Source organism: Teleopsis dalmanni, chromosome X (genome assembly GCF_002237135.1).
Source record: "Teleopsis dalmanni isolate 2A chromosome X, ASM223713v2, whole genome shotgun sequence".
Lineage (NCBI taxonomy): Eukaryota > Metazoa > Arthropoda > Insecta > Diptera > Diopsidae > Teleopsis > Teleopsis dalmanni.
Genome location: NC_051848.1, coordinates 40,751,994 through 40,771,284, shown reverse-complemented (window position 1 = coordinate 40,771,284; position 19,291 = coordinate 40,751,994). Strand labels below are relative to the sequence as shown.

Sequence of the window (19,291 nt, the reverse complement as noted above, 5' to 3'; positions counted from 1 at the left end):
AAACAAATTTTATGGTTTCTTGATTTTCGTTTCGCATATCTTCGTGTTTCATTTGAGTTTTTTTTTGTTGTGCTAAAACTTTATCAACAAAACTAACTGAAAAAAAAAAAAATTTTGGAAAAAAAAACTGCACTTTAATATAAAAAGTAAAAATTAATTTTTTTATTTTTTCTTTTTTATATTTCACAACATTGTTAAGTTTTGATACATGTGCTTAAATTTAATCAGTCAGACGTTGTCTTCTTAATAAGGGAGGGTACCACGACGAAGCATTGTTTTGAGCTCAAGTGGGCTCTCTTGCCAAACAAGAAAGCGCCACTCCAACCTAATGAGGAAGGGAAATTTCTTTAGTTTTTTGTTACTCATACGCACCGTGAACCCCACCCATTGATATGGTATTTGTGCAATTGTAAAAAATATTACCATTCTTTGTGGACAAGCAAATAGTGAGTGGTCAAGTCAGTTCAAGTGCTGAGGCGGCAAGGATCCACTCACTATTGGGGTTTGCATGGCCAATCTATTCAAAGTACAGAAACTCTGACTTACTACACAGAAGCAAATCATAAGTATAAAGGTTAATATCGGTCGTTACAGGGCGGAACTGGACCATAGGACGGCTTGGAGTTAGGCTTACGGCCTACCCTATGGTATTTCCTGCAATGCGTGTCTACCAGCACTCAAAGAAAGCACACCAAAATACGTAATGCGTCTATGTACAGGTTTGATCAGAATTAAGCTTAAGTTTCTGGGAAATCCAGAGTCAACATACTTGGCAATACCTCTAGCATTAGCATTAGTCAGACTCACGAGTTTATAAATGCTACTGACTAGTTCTAGCTTAACCTTGTCTCTACTAAACACTATTACGAGATTTTGTGAATACAAAACAACTTCTTTTTTTAGCTAATTGAGGAGGATTCTTTCCTCTCTCCACCACAACTAACTAAGAAATATTACTACATTTGTATTTGTCTGCAAACACCACTGATGATGAGTATTTGGTAATATTCGAAATAGCGTTGTATGGTCAGCCAAATTTCAATAAATTAACTCAAATCTTTGTTGTTGTTTTTTTATTTCTATACGAACCCTTCTTACTATAACTATGTTTTGGTATGTATTTTTCCAGTTGGTTATTTAAACTGGAAAAATTATTTAACCCCCCTTTTTTTTTTTTTTTTTTAGAAAAATGCACAAGTATTCCAGGGTGAGTGTAAATCAAAAAATAAAGAGCAGTAGATAGTTTGCTTCAAAAGAGGATGATTGCAGGAAAATTGTGCGTGATAGAAGTAAAATTCTGATATAGATAATTTGTACGAGATAATAGAATATTGATGTACACATTATATTGAAAAGAAATATACTTTCTTGAGTTAAAAGAATTTTAGAAAAATCTTAAAATAATTTAGATTTTTCTCAAAAATGACTCACATTTTTTAAAATAAGTTTTAATCAATATAATTTAATTTTTTTTTTTGCAACATTTTTTTGAATATTTAATCAGAAAGTATTTATCAATTTTTTAATACAAAATTTATTAATTTAAAGTTATTGGATTTTTTTTTGTTTTTGATCGGAGAGAAAAAAATCCGTGGTACATCTCTATTCTTTTAAAGCATTCTATGAGTTCTGGAATTCTTTGTTTTTTTAAAAAAGTGACTATATTTAAGTACAAAGATATATTAGTCAATAAATGAAATTATATTTAATTATCTAAGAACTTGATATATAAGACAAGCTATTTGAATAAATTATTTTTAAAATAGTGAAAATTTTTTTATAAATCCCGATATATTGAATAAAATATTTTGATTTAAATAAATTGTTTACGAGATATTGAAGGTATTATATAGATATCCAAATTTTTTTATTTAAGTGAGTTCTTTCTAAAGTATTGAAGGTTTCTGTGGACACTGATGTAAGCTCAATAAGATTTTTTTATTTGTATGGATTTATTTTTAATTATTGAAGGCTTTCTTATATACTGAGTTTAGTAGAATTCAACTAGTTCTAATATTAATATAGTAGCAATTAACTATTAAGGAGTAGGTTTTATGTGGTATTAAATTGTAATGTTTTAAAAATATTTTAACCTTAAAGATTTTTATCATTTTCTACTTATAACATTAATTTATTTTTGGATCTACTAAATTTTATTATTTGATTGTTTCGAGTTCACTTTCTATCAATAATTGTATTAAAGGTTTATGTGAATGTTTTTAGAAGAACAGTTTTCTATTTAGTTTTTATATATGTATTTATGTATAGTTTTTTTTTTAAATCTGGAAAATCTTATTACAAGCAAATTTAACATTTAGTAATCTTTTCTCCAAGTCTAAGAACACGACTTGAAATGCTTGTGGTTATGTGATAACAGTAGGAAAAAAAGGAGTTTTTAATAGAATGTGCAGAATAGTATTTGCATAAACTAATTTAAGTTAAGACAACAATACTCATTAATCTTTATAACTTCTAAAGGAAGAAATAAGCTTTTTAATACCTCACAATATACACAGATTTTTGTATATTATTTAAATATTTTTTTTCATTTACTAACACATTTCGGATATTCAAAATATCTCAAACGGTAACACACCTAAGCTAACTCGGAATATCTCTCTCTCTCATACCACAAACTCTTAATTCTGTAAGTCCGGTAAATCTCTAGCGATGATGAAAATAAAATTTTTTAAATTATTTACATTATATTCATTTTAATTAAATTATTAATAAATTATTTATATTTAATTGTTATTTTGATTTAATAATGTTTTACGTACATAAGTTTTAAACGTTTTTTCTTGGTATTAAATAGGTGCTTCAACTTAAGTTTAATGTTACTAGAATACTTATTAATTAAAGACAAAGCATCCCTAGAGCCTAAAGTTTAACGGTATTTTTGCCCGAGTCATATAATATAACAATAATCCATTGATAAAGTCAAGATAAAAATAACCACATCAAGTTTTTATATTCGAACATAAATATCCTGTCGATATATAGCCAATACCTTATAGGTATTGAAATATTGGGTATCGGGTCGAATATCATATCTGTCCTCTATCATTTTTTGTTTTGTTGCATACAAATACGTGTAACAGCTATTGTTTGAACGCCCTAAAATATTTGAACAGATTTGAAAAGATTGGTATGATGGACTCAAATGCTCGAACACAATTCGGAAATGGTCTGAAGTACAAATAACTTAAATAATCCTTGGAGGTCTGATATAAACATATTATTTAATCTTACTTTTATATAATAGTGGTTTTAAAAAAACAAAAAATTTAATTTTGCTTTATTTATAAACAAAAAAAAAAAATAAAAAGAGAAATAATGTCTCCTCTTCGGTACATTTCGACTTAGTATTTTTTATGTACTTATAAACTAATTTAATTATTCATTTATAAAATTATTTTATTTCCTCTTCCAAAATGAGTTTTGTGCTTGAAAATATGTATGAATATAGCACTGACATATATATAGTTTTTTCGCTTTAGCTCTGGTTTGCGTTATGAGAGAGATATAGACTTTCTTTTTTTGATTTTCATTTCGGTTCCGATTTCAAACGTTGGTTGAACTCACATATAAGATAATAAGTAAGAAGAAGCATATTTAGGATTTAGTTCTGGACTTTATTCATAAAGCTATAAGGGGCTCTGTGTAATCAATAGTGAAACTGGTACAATAGGTCTCTTCTGGCCGCAGCACTTCTGGCTGTTGGGCGATTTCACGTCTAAACTTTTAATAATAATAATAATAGGTATACTTTCATTAATGCACCGGTGTTATTTGGTATAAGTTAATATAGTATAACTAAAGTTTGATCAAATAAATTTTTAATTATTTAATTATTTTTATTTTATGTTATACTTAAAAACTGCTTAGAATTGATTTAACAAAACTTCTACATCTGTAACATATTTGGGATCCATAGTTTGTTCCGACAAATTAAGATGCCCTTTAGTACTAATGTAGATGGTAATTATCTTTAATGTTTTATTTATAAAGTGAAGTATTAATAAAATTATTAAAGACAATAAAATAATAATAAAGTAGTAAAAATTATATAAAGGCTGTAAGTTCTTCTCATTTAGTTGTCCTAGCTAGGAACTAACAATATGTATTATTGTATGTTAAGATTTTTTAATTAAATATTAAATATAAAATAAAAATGATTACTCCAATTCAAACAAATGTTAAATTAAAAATTAATTTTATATATTAAATTCTTAAGCACTTACAACAATACAATTATGATGTAAAAATTAAATATAAAATATTTTATATGATATATAATATAGATAAAAATTTTACTGGTAAAATAATTTTTTTTTAATATAATATAAGTTTTAAATTAAAATTACTGTGGTGACAAAATATTATTACAAAAGTTAAAAAAAAAATATGTAAGGATTATATACAAATACTAAGGATTTCATGTAATTTAATTAACAGTTAAAAAATGTTTTTATAAATGAATTAGTTCAATTTATTTATTCTCTTATTGAACTTTTTAATAATAAATATATATAATTTTTTTTATATTAAAGTTTGAAATTATTATTTTTCATTATTCGATATTATAACAACTTATTATTATATATGTTTATATTATTTTATATTGATATATATATTTAATTGCATTATTTAATATATTGAACTTTTGTATAGTAATTTTTCTTTGAGTGTAAGTCTCTTCATTAGCGACAAAAGCAAGGCACTGTTTTAGTTAAGTTTGTTTTCTTAGTTTAATATATAGTAAATCTTACATATACATAATATATATAAAAATTAATTAAAAGAAAAAGTAAATAAAAACAATTTATATATGAAAACAATAATGCTTAGAAAAATATAGAAAAATATACAAAAATTAGTAAAAAAAATTGTGATGTTAATAACTCTTCATAGCTGCACACGTCTTTAACTTATTGAATATTTGTTTGTTTATTGTTTGTTCGTTGCCTATGTAAGGACATGTCCATTCGGTAGCGATTATCTGATATAATTTACTTAAATCTTTAATACTTCGATATTTTTATCATTATTTGGTTAATTATTTGCTCTTTGTAGTACTGTTTCGCCTGAATCCTGTCGTCACCGCGTTCCCACTAAATTTCTGTTTCGGTTGGTTGTGGTGTTGTAGCGCGTATGACTCGTTCTGGTTCGGGTGTCTTCGGCACAATACGATTGGCCAACAGTTTGGCTTGTTTTTCTAGAATTTCACGCTGATCTTTTGGTATCCAGCGTGAGAAACGTGATTCTGGTATGCCCAATTGATTACCGCGCGATAAGAGATCAGAACTGTTACTGTTGCTGGGCTCGGAGCTGCCGTTATTGTTCGCATGTTGTGAGTTACGTCCACCAGCAGTTGCCATAACATTGCGTATGGGCATTGTGGTGGGATTGTAGACACTACTCTCACGATCAGTTGCATATTCGAAAGAGTCATCCTCATCGTCGCCATGACGCCGTTGCACTGAAAGACGTTCTTCGTCATTGCTTATACGGTTTTGTAGTCCTTTCGATACTGGTTTATTGCCCAAAATGGTAACACCATTGGGGGTCTCCAGTAAGGCAACGTTTTGACCATGCGATTGTGTGCCCTTTTCACTAATATTATTTATGCATTTCGTAAATCGTAAATCGTATATATGTAATTGTAAAGTTGTAAGTTCATAATTTTCACAGTTTCGTATGAAAGAAATAAGGAAGAATATAGCAGAGAAAAAGGGGCGAATTAGCATTAAATAATTTTTTTATTAAAAATTTTTTTTTTTTTGTTTAAGTTTCGTGCTTCTAAAATTTTGATAATATTTTTAATTTAGTTCTGTTTTAGTAAACAAATTTTGACTGAGCGAGTGACAGTGACAGTGACAGTTTTACTGAATTTGAATGCCATTCAAAGAATTAATGATGCTGAGTAAGATGCGAGCGATTTGGGACGATACAAGTTACTTGATATAATTTCTATATTGCATATATTATTTATTTGTATTAAAAGTTAATAAGTAAATAATAAATAAGTCGATGAAGCATATCTTGTTTTTTTTTTAATTGATAGTTATATAGCGTTTTAATTTGAAATAAAGTTATATTTTTAATTTTTGAACTTAACATAGTTAAAGCATTTATTTTAGACTAATTTCAGAAATGCTAAGATGATGGACCTAAGAGCTTTTTTGTAGAACGCCAGACTTGATATTTGACGACTGATAATTTTGATGTGTATTCTTATGTATGTTGATGTTCACATGTATGTATGCATTGTGTACGTGTAATGAGTTATGAAACATAAAGTCTTATTAAAATAAAGGAAAATTATTATAAAATTACTTACAAAAGCTGAGTTACACAAAACTAAGATAAACAAAAATATTAGTGACTTATAAAAATAAAAACAAAAAAAAAACATTAAATAAAATAAATAATTTATATATAAATGATTCCCAAACAAATATTTAACTGAACATGCACATACTCAAGCTTAATATTTTAGTTAATTTCTCCAATGTAATTTACCGTGATTTTAATTTGATGTTAGTGAACTTTGCCCATCGGACGAAATCGTTTCAATTTAATATATAATTAATAACTAAATACCAGTAATACTTTGACATGCCAAAAAAAAAAAAAAAATAAAAATATATAATAAATTCGTTTATAAACTTACGTTTCAGTAGTTGAGGTCTTAAATGATTTACCTAAAAAAGAATAATAAAACTGTTTTTTAATATCAAAATACAAAGACATTAATTTTATAAATAAATTTTTTATATAATAAAAAAATTTCAAGAAAAAATTATATATAATATTTTAGTATATAATAATTGTATTCATGTATGAAAAAAATTTGGTCAAATATAAATCAGAGTTGAATGAGTAAAACGTGGCAAATGTACAATTGACATTTTTACTTGTTCACATAGCATATTTTCTAATGATTTAGTTCTTAAATTGGTTTTTACGTAACGATAAGTAGATTTTAATAGCTAAGAAGCTTTATGAAACTTAGAAACTATTTTACAAGAAGACAAAACAATCTTATGAAAATAAAAATATGCGTGAGAAAATCTTACACCCACTTCACACTGCGTTTATTAATGTTAATTAACTGCTTAATTAACTCAACATATTGTTGTTGTAGATCTTATTAATTTTTGCAATCGCTCTTACAACTCTCTTAAAATAAAACCACTTATAACCTATTCACACTACGCGATTTAATGTTGATTAACTCCTCAACCTTCTTAACTTGTACCTATTTTACAGATGTTTGTTCTTGTCGGCTCTCTAACTACTTTTTCATTGAACGAGACTAACGAAACCCTCTTATACTCAAATCACACTTTGCCAGCTTAATTGCTTTAACTGCTCAACCTTCTTAACTTGTTGTTGTTGTACAAGTGTATGTTGTCGTTAAGGCTTCTTAAAACTTTTTTATGGAAGGAAGCTAAAGGAACCCTCTTTATCCAATACGACAACGATTAAGTTGTAACTGTAGTACATGTCTTCATTGTTTTCAAGAGAAAAGAAACCTGTTACGTTCTTACTCTAAAATGTTAGTTTTTCTCCTTTGTATTCACCCATATTATAACACAATTAGTGGAGAAATTCTCACGTTATCCCAGAAAGTTAGTTGTCTCTTCTTTTCGCATGCTGATTTAAATTTTTGATTGCAGCGACTTTAAGACAATATGGAATAGGAATGCACACTTTAGATTTCTTTTGTAAGCAACCTTTAGTATGTCGTTTGGAAAATATATAAAAAAGTACATCCAAAATCAAACCTTTCTATATGAAGCTCCAAAGAATGTATAAACAATCTATTCTAAAAACATAAAAGTATAATGGTAAAGAAGATAATACCTCTCATATAAGAAAAGTAAAATAGGTTAAAGACGAGTGGAAGGGGAAGAGATATAATAATAATATAGTTTGTTCACACGATAAGACAAGAAAATAAACAATGGACCCAGAAGACTTGACCCTTTGATTGGGCTTAATGATAATAGTGAATAAAATTTGTTTAAAGCATATAAGTAATTCGTATTAGTCAGAATTAAGAATCACCTGATCTAAGCACATTTTTGAATAAAGAAAACGTCATCTTAAACTAGATAAACGTGTGGATATTAGCTACACATTACGAATTACGAATTACTGAAAGAAATCACGTTTCTAGAGTTTGAAAATATAAATTAACATATTTTGATAAGTCCGTGTGCAGACACATTCTTAAAGATATAAACAATATCGAAAAGAAATGCACTTAAAAGATATAGATGACCATGATATAGATATAGATGATATAATCAGGATCCATACCAGTGAACCATAATGAAGGTTATTATATTAAGGTCATACATATATATTATATATGATTATATCATCTATGTCTATGTCATGGGTCTTCTAACTTAACTGGCTTAACATATTGTTCGAAAGAGAAGCATATGTAAGATTAAAGTGGCTGGTCAATCTGAGCACTAATACTATGAACGATACTGTGTCTGTACTCAGGACCTAAACAACCGCTTTAAAGGAAGAATGAACAAGGCGTTATTTCCCGTTTTTGTAGAAGGAACGAATCTCACAAATCTGGGAACATAGCTACATCCTTAATTTTTAGGGATAAAATTTCTATCAGGCAAGTTAGATCTCAAGATTTTGAAACAAATTCTGACTTTATGTATGTATGTATGATTTCCAACATGTGTAAGTGCTTAAGAAATGATGGGCACTGAAACAACTTTGGCAAGTCCAAAATATGTCCAAAATATAATATGTACTTAAATACAAGAATATCATTATAAAGAATGATAAATGCAATAATAATATTATTTCTTGATGGAATATATATAAAATAATATATGGTACATAATATGCTTTAGGTCTTTCTTGTTTATATTATAACTGTTTCTGGTCTTGATTAAATTCCCTTTATGCTAAAATCTTTAAATGATGACGTCAGAAATGATTTGGAACAGGTTTTTGATAGTAAACATAAGAGTTTTTATGAGCATAAGGTTCTTCTAATGGAAACTCTTGTATAAATATTTTTAATTATATATATATTATATATGTGTTTTAAATGCAAGAAAAATAATTTTTTATAATTAAGAACACACAATTTATTAATAGCTTTAAAAAAATTTTTTTTTACATAGTAATTAAATATAGTAAAATATAAAATATATGTATATATATATAAAATAGATAATATGTAAATATATATTATAAAAAATTACATAGTACAAATTATAGATTATAAATTTTCAAAATGGAAAAACTTGCGAATTGCTATTATACAAAATTGCTATTGTTTAAACAAATGCAAAATTAAGTCATTATATTATTATAATTAAACAAATATTTGTTAATAAATACCATAACCTTACATTTACGGCAGGACTGAATGTACATAATTATTTGTTTAAAAATATAGTTTAAATTTGTCAATTGTAGAATCATATAGATTTGTTTTTAATATATGTTGAGTAGCATCGAATATGGTCCGATGTTAATATACAATATATATAAAAAAAAATAATATTTCTAATTGAATAAGAGATTCATTATTATTCGATTTATTTAAAAAAAAATATCAAAAGTGGGAGCTTTAAGACTTCAAGTACATACAGTTTCATTCATTTAAATATCATAATTAGGCTATTTTTTTAAAGAAAATATATGTGGTTAGAACGCCACACTTCACTGAATGTGGTGGAACTCATATTAAGTTATGTATTTTAAAGTTGTAGAAAATCTACTACGAAGGGGTCTAATTACAATAAATTAAAACATGCATTTATTTTGGCTTTACCATATATCTATTCAGGAGAATACATCATGTAACACTCAAAAGTCGTAAAAGCAACGAGAACTCATGAGGATAGTAAAACTAAATATTTTTGGGAAACTAGATATAGAAAACTGAGTTTTCAAATCAACAATATAGTTGTATGTAGTTGATATAGTTAAATAAGAGGGGTGTGGGGGGCAGGGGGTAAAACCAAAAGAAACTAACTACCGCAAGATTAAGTCGATTTAAATGATTGCGTTATATGTAAGGACTGCCAAAGTCGAGAATTCGCTATTGCGATCCTGAAGTCTAAAAAAAGCTCTGTTGAGCGATCGAAGCTAATATTTGAGGACAAAATTTCAGAAACAGTGAGAAGAAAAGAAAAATCACTATTACACTGACAAAAATCATACAGACTATACGTTAAAAGTGTAATAAAGGGGCTTGCTAAAAAAAACAAGTAGAAAATAGTTCTGAAAAATTCTATAAAGTAAATTTATAATATGTATTGATTCTGATTTCATTTTAATATATTTCAAGATAAGTGAGTCGTTGTCTGATGATATATAATACATATAGTAGAAGTCATAGATAATATGCAAGGCATTTTGAAAGGCAACATTAGCCTTTCGAAAAAAATGTATTTTTTTAACACTATATATTGTTATAAGTAAGAACTACTTTGAGTGATAATGTATTGGACGTGAAGTTCAATTTATTTTAAAGTTTAGATATATCTTGTCTAGTATTGTCATAAGTTAGAAGAAGTATTTTGAGTGAAAAACTGTTGGACGTTCACTTTTATTTACTTTAAAAATTAATTAACTGATTTATTCAACAAAGTTTATATTCTGGATATAAAGATATAATTTGACTTTTAGATTAAAGTAAAAAAAAAAACTACTAAAATATGATATATTAAAATTTTTGTTGACTGTAGCAAAGTCTAAGAACTGAAGTTCGAATTTGTGATCATTTTATTCTAGTAATAATACTCGTATTCGATTTATAGCGTTTAAGTTGAGATTAGGAGAAGAATTACATTAAATGTGGAGCTCTCGTTCTGTAATCCAAGAAGACGAATATCGTTCGCAAGATTAATAAAGGATTTTAAAATTTAACTGCTTTTTAAAAATTTTAAAAAAATTAATATTATAATGTTTATACTCATACATAAAATTAACAAAAATAAAAAACTATTTTAATATAATATACTTGGCTTAATATTTAAATACGGCATTCACAATGAAAATATTTATTAATTTTATATTATTAAAAATATCTAAATTGTGCTCATATTAAAATGTGCTTTGAGATAATTTATTGATTTATCATTGACAAATCTATGGAATTTGTTTTCTTAATTGATTTATTTTTAATATTGATTTATATTTTATATTATTTTAATGTATACTTCATTTTTTATTTCTTTTTTCGAATTAAAATTTTGTTTTTTTTTTATGTTGAATTTAGTAAGTAATTATGCAATGCATATTAGCTTATAATTAAAACTGGGGTAATTAAAATTAGAAAAAAATTACCAATAATTAATCGTTGTCATATTTAATATTTACTGTCTTCATTAAATTTGTCATGTATTTTTTATTTTTATAAAATATAAAAAAAAAAAAAAAATTAATTAACTACTTAATTTGACATTAATTTTAAATTAATTAAAAAATTTTTTTTTATTTTATTTATTTAAAATAATGCAATTTAAACGTTTTTGTCATGTAAGATGCAATAAAAAAATTTGAATTATTTTAATTCATTTTTAATTTTTTTAAATTTTGAAAATTGTTAATATTTATCTTTCGAAAATTTTCAATTTTTTAATAAAATATTTTTAAAAATTATATTTTGTATAAATAATTTTTTTTTTGTAAGTTCTTAATATTTAAAATTGTAATAAAGGTGTATTTAATGAAAACAGACAGCAAAGTTGTTTTTGGGCTCTATAATAACGCAATCTTTTATGGGCAAAAAAAAAAAAAAAATTAACTGAAGTGAAACTTAGAAAGGATCTAATAAAAATAAGTGTATAGTTATGATTTTGATTTTCTGGGTACTCCTATTTGACAACAGATTCTAGTAATAATAACTATTATCAGCAAGTTTCACCAATATGCTGTATGTTAGTATGGCATAGTTTTTGAGCTATCGCACACATTTTAAACAAATTTTTCTTATAAAAAACACTAAATGATGAAATGATTATCCAACACCATATTTATTGCTAAACTCACTACTATAAGTTAAGAAACTGAAAGCATTAAATTCAACAATAAATGTGGCGATCAACTATGAATTAACCGCCTGCATAACATGGTACCAAGCAAACGCGTTAAGCGTCATTTCTATAATCTAAACAAAAATTTCTTTTTTTTAATTGACGTTAGATACTTTTTGTAGTCTGTTGTTAGTGAAATCAATGTAAAAAGTCTATAACTTGAAACCTAAATCAAACTATATTAGCATATAGCATAGTGTATTGCTCAAAATAATTGACTCCACTAAAATCTGTTGTCAAATTGGGTTGCAAGAAAATTAGAATTGTGTCAGTATATATTTAATTAAACTTTAATATATTTAACCAATCTTAATTAATTTCATAATATATAAAGTGAATTTGTACTTATCATGATATGGAACTGTAGACTCTAACGGTAGTCAATACTAGTAGTAACTATAGAAAGGAAATTTAATCTGATGTTTTAAATTCTAATAGTTTAAGATAGATAAAAGTTGTCTCTAATTACTACAGTGTTTTTTTTTTTGTTGTTTTGCTTAATATTAATTTAGTGTCTTATATTGAGCTTTGATCGTGGTTCAATGGAAATTCAAATTAAAATACAATTTTTTTGGCATAATTCAAATATAGTTAAAAACTTTTTCCCAAAATTAGACAATTAATTAAGATTGGTAAATTTAAGTTTCAAGAAGTTCAATATTAAATAATATGGAAATTTTAAAATAGGGTAGTAAAATGCTATAAATTATTGATTTATTAGAATGACTGGTGATTGCGATATTATAAATCCTGCCTTGCAAACATAATTTTATCTGAGCAAATTAAAGAATTTTAGATTTATTTTTTGTACATCAGTTTATGCATAATTAAAACTACACACAACCTATTTTGTGCACAAATTAACACAAATATTATATACTTTTATACTATCTAAGTTATATATTATTAATTATTTATTGAATTCTATACTTATTTCTTTTTATTAATTTTATAGATTTATTATGCATTATTTAATATTCAATATTTTATATTTATTTATAAATTATAAATTTAATTTTATTTTTCATTTTCTTTTTATTTCGTTTATAATTTATATATGTTTTATACAAAAAACTGCTTCTTCTACTTTTAATTTTATTAAAACTCATTTATAATTTTATTATTTTATATCTTTTTTTTCCTTTCATTGAGGCTTTGAAATACTTAAACGGAAGTATTTGTCTTAGCTTCATTGCCATTCTGATGGCCATTGGCAGCAACTGGTGCTGTTCCACTTGTGACTGTGGTTGTGGCTGCTGTTGTATCTTTGGCGCCACTATTATTCTTGAGATCAGCTTTCTTTTGTGCTTCCAGTTTATCAGTGACGGGCGGTGTTGGTTCCTCCGATTGTTGCGTCGTATCGATGTGCTCCTCGCCGGTATTAAATTCTCTGCCATCAAACTCTTCATTGAGGTGAGGGTTTATTTGTGCCTCCGAATCGGGTCCAATATCGGTATTAAGAGTTGCTCCTGTAACAACAACAACAAGAACTAACTTTAAGCGTTCGTTTCAAACCAAACAGTAACAAAAATTAATACTCAAATGTTAACCAAAAAAAAAAAAAAGCAATAAAGCAGTAAGCAATAAATTTATTATTCTGTAGGAATTTTATTTCACAAAAAAAAAAAAAAAACTAAAAACAAAAAGTCTCAATTTGGAGAAAATAAAACAATATTTTATTATTGAAAATTTTTTAAATTTCAAATTTAACTAATTTTGTTAGTCAACCACCAAAAGCCAATTAAATTCAAAAGTAAACATTTAATAAAATATATATACAATAAAAATTAAATTTCAATTCATAAAATGTGAAAGGAACTGATTTTATTTTTTCTTATAAAATATTTAAAAATTAAAGCAGATTTTTTTTAATGTTTAATGCGAACTTTGTTAGCTCTTGTCGTTGTTGTATTATAGGAACTCAATAGTAAATAAAATATCCTTTTTACCCTCATGTAACACCAACCAATTTTTAGTTTTGTTTTAATATATATTTTATTTTTTATAAATAAAATTTACTATAATATTCAATTTTACATGCAATTTATAAAAATAAGAATAATTAAGTTTTAATGATAATATTTATTTAATTCTGCCCGCTTAAAGGACATAAATAAAGGACATAAGTAATAATAAATTATTATTGTTATTACTACTATTAATATTATTATTATCAATTACTAATAGTATATTTAAATTCATTATTTCATCAATATAATCAACATAATTAATATTATTTACACTATATTAGTTCACAAAACTATAGAGTCCTTCCTTGTTTGTTTCATTTAATAACTGTGTATCTCAAATGATTAAAAAAAACCTTCCCCTCTACTTTTCTTTTCTTCTTCTCCTCCTCTACTTCGGTATGAAATGAGTGAAAAAGCATAAATTTTTGTAAGAAACATAAAATGGACTCATGGAGAGTCACCAACCAAACATAATATCTTAATTATGCCGATGACTTAAAAATAGATTATGAAATATTCAACCACCATTCTTTGATATATCGTATGTAAGTCTCTTCGGCAGCCCAATGTAGCTTATGAAGTTTTTTAGACAGAAATTCTAGTGATTAATGACCCATGTCTGTTAATTGCAAACCACAAGAAGAAAAAATGTGACATTTAAACACCTCTTTTTTTACCATTAAATGAAAAGTAGTCTGAGAATGTAGGATAGAAAATGACGGCCCAAATCGATTAGTGGACATCTCTCTTACATGGATTCTAGTTCATAAAAGGATTAAAGAGAGTAAAAACGTAGACAGTTTAGTCTGATTTGATGCATCTGTAGACGTCTCTTAAAGAATACTCATGTACATTTATCTAGAGGTCGTAAAGAGAGGTATCTATCTTCATTTTTTCCAACTTGATTCTAATAAGTGGAATTCGCCCACAATATATGAAATATACTCTGGTCAACATAAGATAAGGTCTTTAGTAAAACGAACTGATTAACAGAGACCGAAACTATACTGATAGAGCAGTACTTGTTCTGTTCTGTGGTACATATAATTCTATGCAGAGAAACCATGCCTTCCGTTCAACACTTGTTGTAGAAGTTACAAGAATTTGGTTAAAAAAGGGATAATCACACACTTTTTCTATGGCTAACGGAAGAAATAGTACGTTCTTCATAGTCCATCAGATTGCTCAATATCGGAACAAAAGATTTGTTATATAAACTCAACTAAATGGATTTAAAAAAAAAAGTTACAAAAATTTGGTTAAAAAAGGGATAATCACACACTTTTTCTGTGGCTAACGGAAGGAATAGTACGTTCTCGACAGTCCATCAGATTACTCAATATCGGAACAAAAGATTTGTTATATAAACTCAACTAAATGGATTTAAAAAAAAAAAAAAAAAAGAAGAAAAAAATGGATTTATAGATGCTCATTGCGAGAAATGTGGCATGAAAATAACAAATAATTAATTTTAATTTTTTTTTGTCGAAAGTGACGCGTCTTATGAGGAAAATAAATTATTTCAATATTAGAAGGGTTCAAATAGAAATGAAAATATAACAACAAAAATTTTTAGTTAATAAATAATTGTTTGTTATGTGAGGAGGAAGAGTATTTGTTGATCACACAGTCACTAAAATTAACTAACCAACGTAATCCGATTAAATGATTTAAGGTTTTAAATTAAAGAAAACAAATAATTGTGACACCTGTATTGATTATTAGGAAACTGTATTGCCAATAACTTGAAATATAACGACAAACGTTATAATGCGCTTATTGGAAGCTCATATCTCAAAATATACCTAAATTAGTTTTATAGTCATCTTTCAATATATCAGAGTATTAATCCTCCATATTCGCTTCAGCACAAAAGTAATCATAAACCAATTTATTTGAAATTGAAATTATTTTTGAAGTGAATAAAGCAGAAATGTATAATTTAAAATTATAGTCTGAAATTGTATCTAGCAAACTGACAGGCTTACATTTGACCAACATTAATTAAAATTTTACTGAATGCAAATTAAATGGACGTAGCAGTAGTTAATAGAACTGCAACTGACAAACTAGCAAATGAATATGTGCTCCACATATGATAGCTCTCTGGTGTGGCAACAATGGAAATCCCAAAACTCAACAATTTCAATAGGATTGCAGGCAGCAAATTTGGCATAATCGAGCAACTTCATTATGCATTATATTGGGTATAAACAAAAGTACAGTCGTGCTGTGTTAATAGAATTGCAGGATGCCACGGGAACGTCAATAAGCCAATATTGCCAATATCATTACGCTGATACGAGTATAACGGAAGAGCCCAAACACTATGCAAACCATAAGCTTGCTATTAGCTTCATAATGTCGGTTTGAAGATGCAACGATGCTGCTGTCGTTGAGTTAAATATACTTTGATCTCTTTACTGAATTGCTATGATAACGTAGCGCCAAGTATGCAAAATTCGCAAACTAAACAAAAGCAATGAAAACTTCTTTGGAAGTGGCTATGAGAATTCTTGCTCAGCTTGCAGGCGGCAAATAACTTAAACTTGATAGTGTGCGGCATGCAGCAACTTGTCGAATGCTACTTACTTCAGATCCATATTTCGATGGCTTAGCAACGAATCAATTACCAAATTGTAAATACCACAATTTAACTTTTGTTGCTGCTATTAGTAACAACGTCAACACCAGCTCCACGAGAACAAACTTTTACAGCTCCTGGAAGAACAGATGCGATGCAGTGGCTAAACTTGACTTGACTTAATGCGCAAAAATAACATTTGCTTTTTGCTTGATTTTCAAAGAAAGCATTGGTCTATGGGGCTGGCAATTGTTTTGTGATTTTCGACAGGGAAATGTCAGTTTGATAAAGTTTAATAGGTTCTTCAAGTATTGCTTAATTAGTGCGGAAATGCACCACTAACAATAGATAATTTATTTCAATCAATTCGTATCTTCTAAGGATACGATTTGACTCTTCTAAGGATTCTTATATATGTATATTTGAAGTGAAGGAAACATTAAAATTATTTATTATTCATAAAAACTATTTAAATATTATTATATGCAAGGATTTCAGTAAATTCTATGAAATTTAGATATAAGTAAAGTAAACACAACTTAAAAATTATTTAGTTACTTATAAACACGATTTAAATATTATTATTTAAAATAGTTTCGACAAATTCTATGAGATTTATATGCATTTAAAATAAAGAAAACCTTAAAATTACTTAATTATATATAAATACTATATATATATTATTAAATCGTAAGATTTGAACAGATTTTTTTAAATTTGTTAATAAAAACTTTCACAGCAAAGTAACAAAACTCCAGAAACATGTGCGAACATAAAAATCAAGTACGGCTTTGGGTCAGTTGGTTAACGAGCGCTGACTCTGAGTATCAAATTTGGCGGGACACGAGTTCAACTCTTGGTACTTGCAGTCTCAAAAAATTATTTATTTGGTAATACTCGAAACAGCTCTATGGTCAGCCAAAAATTCCATTAATTAAAATAATATGAAAAGAATTTTTGTTGTTGTAGTTCACTACTTTTCGAAAAACCACTTTATAAATAATTATTAATATTTTAAGTATCAAAAAGGGTATATTTCAAATCCTGTCAAATTTGAAACGCAGAATTATGTTTGTTTGACAATTGACACAACACTAGACATTACTTGTATTGTTCTAACATGGAGTGTTGCAATTGTTCATCAATAAATCACGATATCATATTAGTATGCACTAATAAACAACAGCTATAGTCAATTGAAGAATTATCATAGTTTTGGTATTATATTTAAAGGTTATTCATTTTGCTAACCTATTATTTTCATAACATTCTTTCTACTCGTTTAAATTTTTTTTTAGATATACGTATTGTTCAAAAGAAATGCTTTAACAAGTATGTATTAAGTATATAGTGGTAAAATATTTTTTTTTTATTCCATACTCAGTATTACTACTCAGTATTAGTATCAGTCTCACGACAACAGTAATAGCATTGTGCTATTGTGTTGGACCTACAGCAATCAGGGTTTGGGTTTCAAAGCTTTCTTCAAAAAAAAATTGGTAACTTTGTCTCACGAATGAAACTGCAAGTAGTTAATAGATTTATAAAAAAGTATTAGTATCCAACTATCCTTCTATATACAGTAAAATAAAACAAATATTTCTTTAATATTTTCAAAATTATATAAAAAAAATTTTCATTGGTAAAGAAATGTTTATCTTTAAATATTTTTGAAAAAATCTATGTATAAATATTTTTAATAGAAAAAAATTTACAAAACTCTTAACACTTATTAAATTGATATTAAAGCACAATAATATTAACAATTCGAAACTGTGTATTAACAAAATAATAGAATAGAATATAATTTAATAGTGTCTTAGTCTCTTAGTATAATAAAACACTGCGATAATATTAAATCCTTTGTATTAATAATTAACTAGAAGACGAAACAGCATAGAATTAAAATAGCGTTTTGCTCTATCCGTGGAACAAAGTACTTTGACAACAGTAAATTCTTTGTAATAACAACTGACCAAAAATAGTAGAATAAAATAGAATAAAATAAAGTAAAGTAAAATAAAATAAAATAAAAAAAAATAAAATAGAATAGAATAGAATAGAATAGAATAGAATATAATAGAATAGAATAGAATAGAATAGAATAGAATAGAATAGAATAGAATATAGTACGATTTTAGTCTTCCAGTGCAACAAAACACTGGAACAAAACACTGTGAGAATAGTATATCTTTAGTATTCTAGAAGACTATCATAGAACTGTGACAACCGTGAAATGTTTTTTATTAATAGTAGACTAGAATATACTCAATCCTTCAAATGAATCTTTCCCACTTAAATCCTTCTGCAGTAAGAAAATGTTATGAGATACAACATTTATGCTTTCATTTAGAAAATTGTTCCGATTTTGAATATAGAATTTATATTATTGACTAAATATTTGTTGCCAAAATTTGTACATAATTTTTTCATGAACTTCTACAGTTTTTATACACATATATAAATATAAATGTAATAATATTATAATATGCATATATAATATATAAATATACATATATTGATTATATATATATTATATTATTTAATATCACATATTGTTATAATTATAATTATATTTATATTTATATTTATATTTATATTTATATTTATATTTATATTTATATTTATATTTATATTTA

The 19,291-nt window shown here is 26.2% G+C and overlaps 1 protein-coding gene across 1 annotated transcript; it reads right to left on the bottom strand.

Annotated features, from left to right (window-relative positions):
* Window positions 1-4,856: 4,856 nt before the first annotated feature.
* Window positions 4,857-7,593, bottom strand: LOC119688331. Its single transcript, XM_038103009.1, has 3 exons — window positions 7,590-7,593; window positions 6,677-6,707; window positions 4,857-5,616 (listed from the first exon to the last, which is right to left on the bottom strand). The coding sequence occupies exons 1-3, from the start codon at window positions 7,591-7,593 to the stop codon at window positions 5,115-5,117; spliced, it is 537 nt and encodes a 178-aa protein (XP_037958937.1). The 3' UTR covers window positions 4,857-5,114.
* Window positions 7,594-19,291: the final 11,698 nt, after the last annotated feature.